This window comes from Copadichromis virginalis, linkage group LG5 (assembly GCF_057382275.1).
Source record: "Copadichromis virginalis isolate Kocher_CV1m ecotype Utaka linkage group LG5, C_Virginalis_male_GT1.1, whole genome shotgun sequence".
In the NCBI taxonomy this organism is placed as follows: Eukaryota; Metazoa; Chordata; class Actinopteri; order Cichliformes; family Cichlidae; genus Copadichromis; species Copadichromis virginalis.
Genome location: NC_140622.1, coordinates 12316509 through 12330115, shown reverse-complemented (window position 1 = coordinate 12330115; position 13607 = coordinate 12316509). Strand labels below are relative to the sequence as shown.

General features: G+C 41.5%; 2 protein-coding genes across 2 annotated transcripts; both read left to right on the top strand.

The window, feature by feature from the left end:
* The first annotated feature begins 5276 nt into the window (after positions 1-5276).
* LOC146709014 (uncharacterized) lies at positions 5277-7651 on the top strand. Its single transcript, XM_085455969.1, has one exon. The coding sequence runs from the start codon at positions 5945-5947 to the stop codon at positions 7337-7339; it is 1395 nt and encodes a 464-aa protein (XP_085312095.1). The 5' UTR covers positions 5277-5944; the 3' UTR covers positions 7340-7651.
* Positions 7652-10947: 3296 nt separating this feature from the next.
* LOC146709013 (uncharacterized) lies at positions 10948-13289 on the top strand. Its single transcript, XM_085455974.1, has one exon. The coding sequence runs from the start codon at positions 11602-11604 to the stop codon at positions 12994-12996; it is 1395 nt and encodes a 464-aa protein (XP_085312100.1). The 5' UTR covers positions 10948-11601; the 3' UTR covers positions 12997-13289.
* Positions 13290-13607: the final 318 nt, after the last annotated feature.

The following is a 13607-nucleotide window of genomic DNA, read 5'->3' as shown; positions in this document are numbered from 1 at the left end:
TATCCTCTGTGTTTATTTACCATCACTAAAATCACTTGGTAATTGGATCCTTTTTTGTGTGTATTTTCTGCACAGCCAAATATACAACCGTTATTACCACTGACTAGTTTCACCTCCCCGCAGCGCTCATTTGATGCTTGAATATCCGTCCTGCTCCTTTAAGGCGGCCGCGTAGGTCAGTTGAGAAATATGACTTGACTGAAGGAGGGTGGCGCTTAAACTACTGTGACAGCGACTGGCCATGTGAATGCAGCTGAAGGAGTTATCAGCGGGAAACCGAGATCAACAGATAATCGTCACCACTGCCTCTTTTTTTTTTTTTTTACCCCCAAACACGTCTGACTGGAATTTTCTTAAATGGTTCATTTGCGCTCAAATTCTTTTTTAGATTTTCTCTCACGGGCCACCCCGGATCGCTAAAGTTCAGAGAGCTACATTTAAAGAATAGAATTATAGTGTAGTTTCCCCAAATGGACTCTGACTTGTAAGCCTGTGTGAAGATAGAGTGGAGTCACTGTGGTAGAGTCCGCACGGGACAGGCGGATGCGTTAGAGGTCTCAGCTTTACGCATTTACCGGAGGAGGGCTGGACTCATCGCGTTAATCCGGAGAGTTGCTCACAGTTTGTCCCTCTGTGCACCGCTGTTGACAGCAAGCCGGTGTAAAACATGCTGCAAAATGGAAACGGAAAGCAAAAAGCTCCGCAACCGCCAAATACTGGTGGGACAGAGTCAGACTCCACGGATGGCAACCCGAAACTGCAGCAAGAGCAGCCGGCAGTTCTCCCAGCCGCCGACAAGAAGGACGCAGAGTCCACACACTTCCCCATGCCCACTTACCCTAAACTGGAGATAAAGCGAAACGCGGTGACGGACGATTATAAAGTCTCCAATCAGGTTCTGGGCTTGGGGATCAACGGCAAAGTCCTCGAGTGCTTTAACAAGAAAACTGGAGAGAAGTGCGCGCTAAAGGTATCGAAGTCTCATGAGTATATCATAAATTGTCCCCGGCCCTCCTGTTGACACTCTCACAGTATAACTGCAGACTTTATAGCTTTTAAGCGATAACTCTAGATCATCCCAGCTGAAAGAACACCTGTTTCTGATACAAGTTTATCTCTCACTTTGTTTGGATGTAATAACATAGATGTCGACTGTCCAGACTGGTCAATCCATTTGGAAAAACAGGCGTCAGTCCATTATGTTGGATTATGGTGGTGTGTCTAGGTATTTATTTATATCACTTACTGCTCCTCTAAATTTGATCCTAATCTAATGCAAGTATGGTTTAAATACCTAACTGTGTGGAAACACACATAAGGGTCCATAAGCTATCCTAAAGTGTTTGTTTGCACTGTGGGTTTAAAATATAAGAGTGGAAACTTGTGTAGACAAGAATCAAGAAAAACTTCTTCTCCAGGAGTTTGAGAAACAGGAGGCAACATCTAAAGTGCTGAAAGAAAGGTTGGAAGAAAAACAAGCCGTAATAGAAGAAGTGGAGAAAAAATGCAACAAGCTGCAGAAGCAAAACACCGAAACAATCGAGGAGCTGAAAATCCTCATCCTCGAGAAAAAGGTGCTCGTGGAAGAGCAGCTGAAGAAAAAGAAAAAACGCTTCTGCTTCTTCTGGAGGAGGAACACTCCTTCTTTCAGTACTGCCAATGTCGCCTCTTCCTCTCCCACCTCTGTTCCAGCTTAATCCCCCCCTTAACTACTAACACCTCTCCCATCTCCCTCCCCTCTTTTCACAATCACCCCCCAACCAGTCCCGACAGTTGACTGCCCCCTCTAGAGCCTGGTTCTGTCATAGGTTTCTTCCTTTAAAGGGAGTTTTTCCTATCCACTGTCGCCTAGTGCTTGCTCAGAGGGGATTGTTGGGGTTTTCTCTCCTCTCTCCCTTTACTTTCCATCCCACCCACCCCCACCTTTTCTTTTTTCTTAATAATTGAACAATAAAAACAATTGGCCGCTAATTAAATGTGTCAAATCAATGTCTTTATTCAAGAATACAAGAAATGGGTAATAGCTGCATGTGTGTTTGTGTGTGTGCATAATATGCATACTTTACGTGTTGGATCCAAATCCCACAAGGAATTAAATAAAACAAGAAGACAAACAAAAACAAATATTTCTCTCCCTTCCCAGGTCAGGAATCAGGATGAGGAAGAAATGAGGTCAGATCAGTGCAGGTTTTTGCACTACTGACATAAAGTTTCTGCTGATTAAAAAAAGTATGTCGATATTTCTGAAATACATTTGCAAACAAATAACTTTGACAACTTGTGTTTTTTCATAAAAGAAAAAAGAAAAATCAGAGAGCAGAGCTGGTAAAACAGCTTAGCTCCGCAGGTTACAGGAGATCAGATGCCAAATACTTTTCATGACAGTCTTCGTTATTGCATAAATCTCCCCTTTTATCATTGATCAGTAAATCACTGCATATACATTCATCTAACCGTTATAATTTCATGAGTAAAGACTCTCAGATGACTGAATGGCGGTTTTAGTAAATGTTGAACTTTATTGTGATTTCTATTTTTAGAATCAATTGCACACATTTTGATTTAGTTTTGCAAGCTGCTGATTTCACACAGATCCACTGCCCAAACGTGCCTTTGAGTTTTTCATCATTTAACAAGAATAGGCTCAGGCAATCATTGTGGAATTAGGCTTTGGGAAGGTCTGGGGACAGGTATGATGGTGGTGGTTTTAAAGCACTGTGGCACAACAGCTTGACTCAGGGAGATGTTAAAGATGCCCGCTAGGACATCAGTCAGCTGGTCAGCACGGGCTCCGAGCACGCGTCCAGGTATATTGTCTGGTCCAGCAGCTTTGTGTGGGTTGACTTTAGTGAGAGTCCTTCTCACACTGGCCGTGGACAGGGACAGCACTTGGTTGTCTGGCAAGCGGGTGGCCCTCTATAGTCCGTCTTGCGTCCCATTTAAACAAGTACGTGTTCACACTGCCCCTGGATGTCCTGGCCTCTGAGGTTAAGGTGTACGGCTCCTGGTTGTCAACTGACCAATTTATCATGGCAAAGCCTGTGGTGGACAAAAGATAAGAGGCTGATTATAAAAATGATCCATGCACGCCTTATGACCTACAGCATGTACAGTTAACACAGCTAAATGGCTGTGAAATTGTAAAATTACTTTTGAAATAAAGCTATTCAAAGTCAATTAACTGTGACTATAATAATAGCAATGTTAGCCAGCAAACAAAACGTTAGCACTAATTAAAATAAGCTGCTAGGTGATGTTACTGTTTCAAGTTCTCTCATTGTTTGACATGTAGGGCAGATATTTTGGTGACACTGAGATCAGCCAGACACTAAACAGCAGTGTAATATCAACGCTAGATTAGATGTTTTCTAATCCGATAAAATGACATTATTCCTGTTTATAGAAGATGTTTGTCGTCTGTTTGTTTGACTGACAGGAACAGGAAATAGTGGTTGGAAGTTACTGTTGGTGTTACATGAGGGTAAAGAAGGGCTTTAAGCACCTGGGTAAAAACTGGACCCATGATGAAACACTACAACAAGTACAACATATTCTTCAGTTTTAATATGTGACCATACTGTGCAGACTGCTGATGAGTTACACGGTTACATTTCATTAATCATTGTTAAACTAAAGTGGTAAGCAGTTACTTTATCCTTTCACTTAAAATTTCCAGGAAAAACACTACCTTGGCTACTTTTGTGCTTACATTTGATCTATGCTGGGTCACTACTTTTGCACTATAATGCTGCTGCTGACACCTTGGTTCACACTGACAACTAGAAAAAAGCTGATAGGAAAAGAAGGATGGAAAATGCCTGGAATTTAGTTACACTTGCAAATACTGCTTCCTCCAAACTGCAAGCATCAATAAAATGTTACAGTATTGTTTTCTATATCTGTGCATATATCCTTATTGGTAGTTTTCTCGAAATAGAAGCTCTTCATTTTAAAAAAAAAACCTCTGATAACATTGCTGAAGCTAGCGCCCACCCCTACTGCGCATACTGCAAATATAAAACTGATATATACTTACATCATGGAGCAGTTGATGTCTGGTTTCCGACAAATACAGTAAAGAGGTGCGTTCTCCCCCTCCATACCAGTGTTCTCAGGCACTGCTACATGGTCAGTGTCAGACACTTCACTGTCCTACAACATACCACATAGGACCACATTAGAAATGACATGTATGTAGACATGCTAATTATACCTGGCTAAATGGATGCAGTAACAAAATGTTACTTAACTACTCTAGTTATTAGTTTCCAGATGTGTGCAGTTGCTCCAGTCTTACTGACAGTATACTGTTTCAAACACCAGTGCCAACATTTTATTTTTTAAATCTTAGTATGATTCTGCACCAAGACTTGTGGCCTGTTGCTCGGTAACTTATTGTCTGACTACATTAACTACAGTTCATAAACATCATTCATTTTCTCCTACTTATTTTATTCAGGTTGTATTCCAGCTGTCATAGGGCAAAAGTACACCCTGGACAGGTCGCCAGTCTGTTGGAGGGTTATTAGAGAGACTCAGACAACCACTCACACCAACAGCAACTAACCTAACCCCGCGCATGTCTTTGGAGTTCAACACCAGTCTGGCCGAATCACAGATAAGCAGGGTGTCTGTGCTGCAGAGCACAGCTGTGTCAGAGACTCTCGACATCAATGTAGCGTTAAGGATGCGGAGCGATGGGTGCACTAACACAATGTAAATATTAAAGTTCTCGCCATTGTCAATATGCTGTTGCGCTCTTGTTCGTATTATTGCAACCATATCTCGAGTCTAGCTTACCCTAAAAGTTTGGAGAGAATTGGTCTGTTAAGAAACGCAATCGATTGTTTGGGACTGCTCTAGCCATCACGTCGCATAAACAACTCTACTTCCGGTGGGAAAACTAATTAAGGGTAAAGTCGCACTAATAACACCTACCACTCACGTTCATAAGCATACACTATGATCACTCCCACGCAGTAACGTTGTAATAAATATAATCCCCGGTAAAGTCAATTAGCGAACACTACTGGCATGTAATGCCAATGGCGACCATTTCACAAACTGTAGAAAATGCTCAAAATGTTGTCGGCACCAAAAGTGAAGGGCTGACAGTTGTGTTTATATACGAACCGTAAGCGCTAATGTTGGTTAGCATCAGCTAAAGCGAGGAAGTTTGACACTTGCAGAGGCAGTGAACGCAGAGAGAGCTTAAAAACGCATTGTGGGGTTTTTTTTTTGTTTTTTGTTTAGTCTTTGCTTCGTTGCGTTGATTTGGGTTTTTTTTTGTTTTTGCATTAAGACGTTGCACACAAAATTACAGATATAACGGTGACTTAGCTGCTCGTTGGATAAACCCATGGACCTTAGAAAAGATCAACACTACTCGGATGTAAGCACCCGTGTATAACACAATAGGCAAAATTACGCTTGCTAACCTTTCCACATCACAGGCTTCACATTAAATAAACATTTTTTCAAATACTCACCATGATCTGAGACCGTTTAAATATTTTGTTACTCTGAAAATATGGCAGTATGAAGCTAAACCTTTAGCTTGACGGCTAAAGCAATGCTAAGATTTACACGGAAACGATCAGCGGACATCGTTAAAGTACTATTGGTCTACATTCTTCTTCTATGGTAGCAGCCTGGGCAGAGTAACAGCCAACTTTAAACTGCGCCATCTGTTGGCACCAATTACAGTAGAAAACATGATTGCGACAACACGTTTTTTGGGGAAAATAACAGAGATTGAAACTTTACTGATAATTTGTCCAAGTTGAAAAATGCCCTCCTCCAAAAATATCACGTGACAACCTCATTGCCTTACAGAATTATGACGTCACACACGTAGAATCTTACCACCATTCTTTCCTTTGATCCAAAAACCTATAAATAGGGGTGAAGAGCAACGACTTTTAGTCCGTTTCTCGCAGCCTTGATGTGTGCAGCATTGAACCGTTCGCCAGAAAAGCCTTTTGAAATATTTGGATCCTTTGCAGTTGTAACTGTATCCAGACCAAACATGTCTCAAAAAAATCCAAAGGGACAAGAAGTTGACCCCTATGCTCTTCCTTGGGATGAGCCACTAGACTCTTCCCTTTCCTCTCTTCCCTGGTGTGACCAAGTGGAACTAGAGGAAAAGCGTTTGGAAGAACTGGAGGATGAAGCGCTCAGAAACGCAGAGAAGATTAAGTTCTTGATGGAGGAAAATGAGCAAAAGAGCGCTCAACTAAAAAAGTTGTCATTCCAGCTTCAAGAAAAGGAAGCTATTATTGAGGGGAAACAACAGGATCTCCATGACATGGACAAAAAGAACCAGGAGCTCCAAGGAAAACTTGATGAAGCCCTGCAACAAAATAAAAAACTTGTCCAAGAGAAGAAACAAGACGGCATGAAGAAGAGAGGGCTGCACAGCAATCTCAGAGACATGGAGCTAATGTACAGTGTAGACAAAAAAAGGCTTGATCGCACAGAGCAAGCAAATGAGAAGCTCCTCCAAGAGAAAAGGCAACAGGAGTTAAAAGAAAAAGAAATGCATTCCAAGCTTCAGAGCATCAAGCAACACAACGAAAGCTTGCAAGGAAAGCTTGATCAAGCTCTGCGGCAAAATAGAAAACTCCTCCAGGAGAAGATGAAAGACAGCACGAAAAAGAGAGGGCTGCACTCCAATCTCCGAGACATGGAGCTAATGTACAATGTTGACAAAAAAAGGCTTGATCGCACAGAGCAAGCAAATGAGAAGCTTCTCCAAGAGAAAAGGGAACAAGAAATCAAACAAAAAGAAATGGATTCCAATCTGCAGAGCATCAAGCAACAAAATGAAAGCTTGCAACGAAAGCTTGATGAAGCTCTGCTACAAAATAAAGAAATCCTGCAAGAGAAAGAGCAGCTGGACAGAAAGCAGGGAGACATGGAGTGCCAACTCCAGCTCATGGAGGGAAACAACAGGATGCTGCAGGTAAAGTTCGAAGAGACACTGCACAAATATCAAGACCTGCTTCAAGAGAGAGAACAGCTGGTCAGTAAGCAGAGAGAAGAAAAACTTCTTCTCCAGGAGTTTGAGAAACAGGAGGCAACATCTAAAGTGCTGAAAGAAAGGTTGGAAGAAAAACAAGCTGAAATAGAAGAAGTGGAGAAAAAATGCAACAAGCTGCAGAAGCAAAACACCGAAACAATCGAGGAGCTGAAAATCCTCATCCTCGAGAAAAAGGTGCTCGTGGAAAAGCAGCTGAAGAAACAGAAAAAACGCTTCTGCTTCTTCTGGAGGAGGAACACTCCTTCTTTCAGTACTGCCAATGTCGCCTCTTCCTCTCCCACCTCTGTTCCAGCTTAATCCCCCCCCCCCCCCCCCTTAACTACTAACACCTCTCCCATCTCCCTCCCCTCTTTTCACAATCACCCCCCAACCAGTCCCGACAGTTGACTGCCCCCTCTAGAGCCTGGTTCTGTCATAGGTTTCTTCCTTTAAAGGGAGTTTTTCCTATCCACTGTCGCCTAGTGCTTGCTCAGAGGGGATTGTTGGGGTTTTCTCTCCTCTCTCCCTTTACTTTCCATCCCACCCACCCACCCACCCCCACCTTTTCTTTTTTCTTAATAATTGAACAATAAAAACAATTGGTCACTAATTAAATGTGTCAAATCAATGTCTTTATTCAAGAATACAAGAAATGGGTAATAGCTGCATGTGTGTTTGTGTGTGTGCATAATATGCATACTTTATGTGTTGGATCCAAATCCCACAAGGAATTAAATAAAACAAGAAGACAAACAAAAACAAATATTTCTCTCCCTTCCCAGGTCAGGAATCAGGATGAGGAAGAAATGAGGTCAGATCAGTGCAGGTTTTTGCACTACTGACATAAAGTTTCTGCTGATTAAAAAAAGTATGTCGATATTTCTGAAATACATTTGCAAACAAATAACTTTGACAACTTGTGTTTTTTCATAAAAGAAAAAAGAAAAATCAGAGAGCAGAGCTGGTAAAACAGCTTAGCTCCGCAGGTTACAGGAGATCAGATGCCAAATACTTTTCATGACAGTCTTCGTTATTGCATAAATCTCCCCTTTTATCATTGATCAGTAAATCACTGCATATACATTCATCTAACCGTTATAATTTCATGAGTAAAGACTCTCAGATGACTGAATGGCGGTTTTAGTAAATGTTGAACTTTATTGTGATTTCTATTTTTAGAATCAATTGCACACATTTTGATTTAGTTTTGCAAGCTGCTGATTTCACACAGATCCACTGCCCAAACGTGCCTTTGAGTTTTTCATCATTTAACAAGAATAGGCTCAGGCAATCATTGTGGAATTAGGCTTTGGGAAGGTCTGGGGACAGGTATGATGGTGGTGGTTTTAAAGCACTGTGGCACAACAGCTTGACTCAGGGAGATGTTAAAGATGCCCGCTAGGACATCAGTCAGCTGGTCAGCACGGGCTCCGAGCACGCGTCCAGGTATATTGTCTGGTCCAGCAGCTTTGTGTGGGTTGACTTTAGTGAGAGTCCTTCTCACACTGGCCGTGGACAGGGACAGCACTTGGTTGTCTGGCAAGCGGGTGGCCCTCTATAGTCCGTCTTGCGTCCCATTTAAACAAGTACGTGTTCACACTGCCCCTGGATGTCCTGGCCTCTGAGGTTAAGGTGTACGGCTCCTGGTTGTCAACTGACCAATTTATCATGGCAAAGCCTGTGGTGGACAAAAGATAAGAGGCTGATTATAAAAATGATCCATGCACGCCTTATGACCTACAGCATGTACAGTTAACACAGCTAAATGGCTGTGAAATTGTAAAATTACTTTTGAAATAAAGCTATTCAAAGTCAATTAACTGTGACTATAATAATAGCAATGTTAGCCAGCAAACAAAACGTTAGCACTAATTAAAATAAGCTGCTAGGTGATGTTACTGTTTCAAGTTCTCTCATTGTTTGACATGTAGGGCAGATATTTTGGTGACACTGAGATCAGCCAGACACTAAACAGCAGTGTAATATCAACGCTAGATTAGATGTTTTCTAATCCGATAAAATGACATTATTCCTGTTTATAGAAGATGTTTGTCGTCTGTTTGTTTGACTGACAGGAACAGGAAATAGTGGTTGGAAGTTACTGTTGGTGTTACATGAGGGTAAAGAAGGGCTTTAAGCACCTGGGTAAAAACTGGACCCATGATGAAACACTACAACAAGTACAACATATTCTTCAGTTTTAATATGTGACCATACTGTGCAGACTGCTGATGAGTTACACGGTTACATTTCATTAATCATTGTTAAACTAAAGTGGTAAGCAGTTACTTTATCCTTTCACTTAAAATTTCCAGGAAAAACACTACCTTGGCTACTTTTGTGCTTACATTTGATCTATGCTGGGTCACTACTTTTGCACTATAATGCTGCTGCTGACACCTTGGTTCACACTGACAACTAGAAAAAAGCTGATAGGAAAAGAAGGATGGAAAATGCCTGGAATTTAGTTACACTTGCAAATACTGCTTCCTCCAAACTGCAAGCATCAATAAAATGTTACAGTATTGTTTTCTATATCTGTGCATATATCCTTATTGGTAGTTTTCTCGAAATAGAAGCTCTTCATTTTAAAAAAAAAACCTCTGATAACATTGCTGAAGCTAGCGCCCACCCCTACTGCGCATACTGCAAATATAAAACTGATATATACTTACATCATGGAGCAGTTGATGTCTGGTTTCCGACAAATACAGTAAAGAGGTGCGTTCTCCCCCTCCATACCAGTGTTCTCAGGCACTGGTACATGGTCAGTGTCAGACACTTCACTGTCCTACAACATACCACATAGGACCACATTAGAAATGACATGTATGTAGACATGCTAATTATACCTGGCTAAATGGATGCAGTAACAAAATGTTACTAACTACTCTAGTTATTAGTTTCCAGATGTGTGCAGTTGCTCCAGTCTTACTGACAGTATACTGTTTCAAACACCAGTGCCAACATTTTATTTTTTAAATCTTAGTATGATTCTGCACCAAGACTTGTGGCCTGTTGCTCGGTAACTTATTGTCTGACTACATTAACTACAGTTCATAAACATCATTCATTTTCTCCTACTTATTTTATTCAGGTTGTATTTCAGCTGTCATAGGGCAAAAGTACACCCTGGACAGGTCGCCAGTCTGTTGGAGGGTTATTAGAGAGACTCAGACAACCACTCACACCAACAGCAACTAACCTAACCCCGCGCATGTCTTTGGAGTTCAACACCAGTCTGGCCGAATCACAGATAAGCAGGGTGTCTGTGCTGCAGAGCACAGCTGTGTCAGAGACTCTCGACATCAATGTAGCGTTAAGGATGCGGAGCGATGGGTGCACTAACACAATGTAAATATTAAAGTTCTCGCCATTGTCAATATGCTGTTGCGCTCTTGTTCGTATTATTGCAACCATATCTCGAGTCTAGCTTACCCTAAAAGTTTGGAGAGAATTGGTCTGTTAAGAAACGCAATCGATTGTTTGGGACTGCTCTAGCCATCACGTCGCATAAACAACTCTACTTCCGGTGGGAAAACTAATTAAGGGTAAAGTCGCACTAATAACACCTACCACTCACGTTCATAAGCATACACTATGATCACTTCCACGCAGTAACGTTGTAATAAATATAATCCCCGGTAAAGTCAATTAGCGAACACTACTGGCATGTAATGCCAATGGCGACCATTTCACAAACTGTAGAAAATGCTCAAAATGTTGTCGGCACCAAAAGTGAAGGGCTGACAGTTGTGTTTATATACGAACCGTAAGCGCTAATGTTGGTTAGCATCAGCTAAAGCGAGTAAGTTTGACACTTGCAGAGGCAGTGAACGCAGAGAGAGCTTAAAAACGCATTGTGGGGTTTTTTTTGTTTTTTGTTTAGTCTTTGCTTCGTTGCGTTGATTTGGGGTTTTTTTTGTTTTTGCATTAAGACGTTGCACACAAAATTACAGATATAACGGTGACTTAGCTGCTCGTTGGATAAACCCATGGACCTTAGAAAAGATCAACACTACTCGGATGTAAGCACCCGTGTATAACACAATAGGCAAAATTACGCTTGCTAACCTTTCCACATCACAGGCTTCACATTAAATAAACATTTTTTCAAATACTCACCATGATCTGAGACCGTTTAAATATTTTGTTACTCTGAAAATATGGCAGTATGAAGCTAAACCTTTAGCTTGACGGCTAAAGCAATGCTAAGATTTACACGGAAACGATCAGCGGACATCGTTAAAGTACTATTGGTCTACATTCTTCTTCTATGGTAGCAGCCTGGGCAGAGTAACAGCCAACTTTAAACTGCGCCATCTGTTGGCACCAATTACAGTAGAAAACATGATTGCGACAACACGTTTTTTGGGGAAAATAACAGAGATTGAAACTTTACTGATAATTTGTCCAAGTTGAAAAATGCCCTCCTCCAAAAATATCACGTGACAACCTCATTGCCTTACAGAATTATGACGTCACACACGTAGAATCTTACCACCATTCTTTCCTTTGATCCAAAAACCTATAAATAGGGGTGAAGAGCAACGACTTTTAGTCCGTTTCTCGCAGCCTTGATGTGTGCAGCATTGAACCGTTCGCCAGAAAAGCCTTTTGAAATATTTGGATCCTTTGCAGTTGTAACTGTATCCAGACCAAACATGTCTCAAAAAAATCCAAAGGGACAAGAAGTTGACCCCTATGCTCTTCCTTGGGATGAGCCACTAGACTCTTCCCTTTCCTCTCTTCCCTGGTGTGACCAAGTGGAACTAGAGGAAAAGCGTTTGGAAGAACTGGAGGATGAAGCGCTCAGAAACGCAGAGAAGATTAAGTTCTTGATGGAGGAAAATGAGCAAAAGAGCGCTCAACTAAAAAAGTTGTCATTCCAGCTTCAAGAAAAGGAAGCTATTATTGAGGGGAAACAACAGGATCTCCATGACATGGACAAAAAGAACCAGGAGCTCCAAGGAAAACTTGATGAAGCCCTGCAACAAAATAAAAAACTTGTCCAAGAGAAGAAACAAGACGGCATGAAGAAGAGAGGGCTGCACAGCAATCTCAGAGACATGGAGCTAATGTACAGTGTAGACAAAAAAAGGCTTGATCGCACAGAGCAAGCAAATGAGAAGCTCCTCCAAGAGAAAAGGCAACAGGAGTTAAAAGAAAAAGAAATGCATTCCAAGCTTCAGAGCATCAAGCAACACAACGAAAGCTTGCAAGGAAAACTTGATCAAGCTCTGCGACAAAATAGAAAACTCCTCCAGGAGAAGATGAAAGACAGCACGAAAAAGAGAGGGCTGCACTCCAATCTCCGAGACATGGAGCTAATGTACAATGTTGACAAAAAAAGGCTTGATCGCACAGAGCAAGCAAATGAGAAGCTTCTCCAAGAGAAAAGGGAACAAGAAATCAAACAAAAAGAAATGGATTCCAATCTGCAGAGCATCAAGCAACAAAATGAAAGCTTGCAAGGAAAGCTTGATGAAGCTCTGCTACAAAATAAAGAAATCCTGCAAGAGAAAGAGCAGCTGGACAGAAAGCAGGGAGACATGGAGTGCCAACTCCAGCTCATGGAGGGAAACAACAGGATGCTGCAGGTAAAGTTCGAAGAGACACTGCACAAATATCAAGACCTGCTTCAAGAGAGAGAACAGCTGGTCAGTAAGCAGAGAGAAGAAAAACTTCTTCTCCAGGAGTTTGAGAAACAGGAGGCAACATCTAAAGTGCTGAAAGAAAGGTTGGAAGAAAAACAAGCTGAAATAGAAGAAGTGGAGAAAAAATGCAACAAGCTGCAGAAGCAAAACACCGAAACAATCGAGGAGCTGAAAATCCTCATCCTCGAGAAAAAGGTGCTCGTGGAAAAGCAGCTGAAGAAACAGAAAAAACGCTTCTGCTTCTTCTGGAGGAGGAACACTCCTTCTTTCAGTACTGCCAATGTCGCCTCTTCCTCTCCCACCTCTGTTCCAGCTTAATCCCCCCCCCCTTAACTACTAACACCTCTCCCATCTCCCTCCCCTCTTTTCACAATCACCCCCCAACCAGTCCCGACAGTTGACTGCCCCCTCTAGAGCCTGGTTCTGTCATAGGTTTCTTCCTTTAAAGGGAGTTTTTCCTATCCACTGTCGCCTAGTGCTTGCTCAGAGGGGATTGTTGGGGTTTTCTCTCCTCTCTCCCTTTACTTTCCATCCCACCCACCCCCACCTTTTCTTTTTTCTTAATAATTGAACAATAAAAACAATTGGTCACTAATTAAATGTGTCAAATCAATGTCTTTATTCAAGAATACAAGAAATGGGTAATAGCTGCATGTGTGTTTGTGTGTGTGCATAATATGCATACTTTATGTGTTGGATCCAAATCCCACAAGGAATTAAATAAAACAAGACGACAAACAAAAACAAATATTTCTCTCCCTTCCCAGGTCAGGAATCAGGATGAGGAAGAAATGAGGTCAGATCAGTGCAGGTTTTTGCACTACTGACATAAAGTTTCTGCTGATTAAAAAAAGTATGTCGATATTTCTGAAATACATTTGCAAACAAATAACTTTGACAACTTGTGTTTTTTCATAAAAGAAAAAAGA

Bases quoted from the DNA above. Each gene is read 5' to 3' on its own strand.
- LOC146709014 (XM_085455969.1), top strand. From the start codon at position 5,945: ATGTGTGCAGCATTGAACCGTTCGCCAGAAAAGCCTTTTGAAATATTT.
- LOC146709013 (XM_085455974.1), top strand. From the start codon at position 11,602: ATGTGTGCAGCATTGAACCGTTCGCCAGAAAAGCCTTTTGAAATATTT.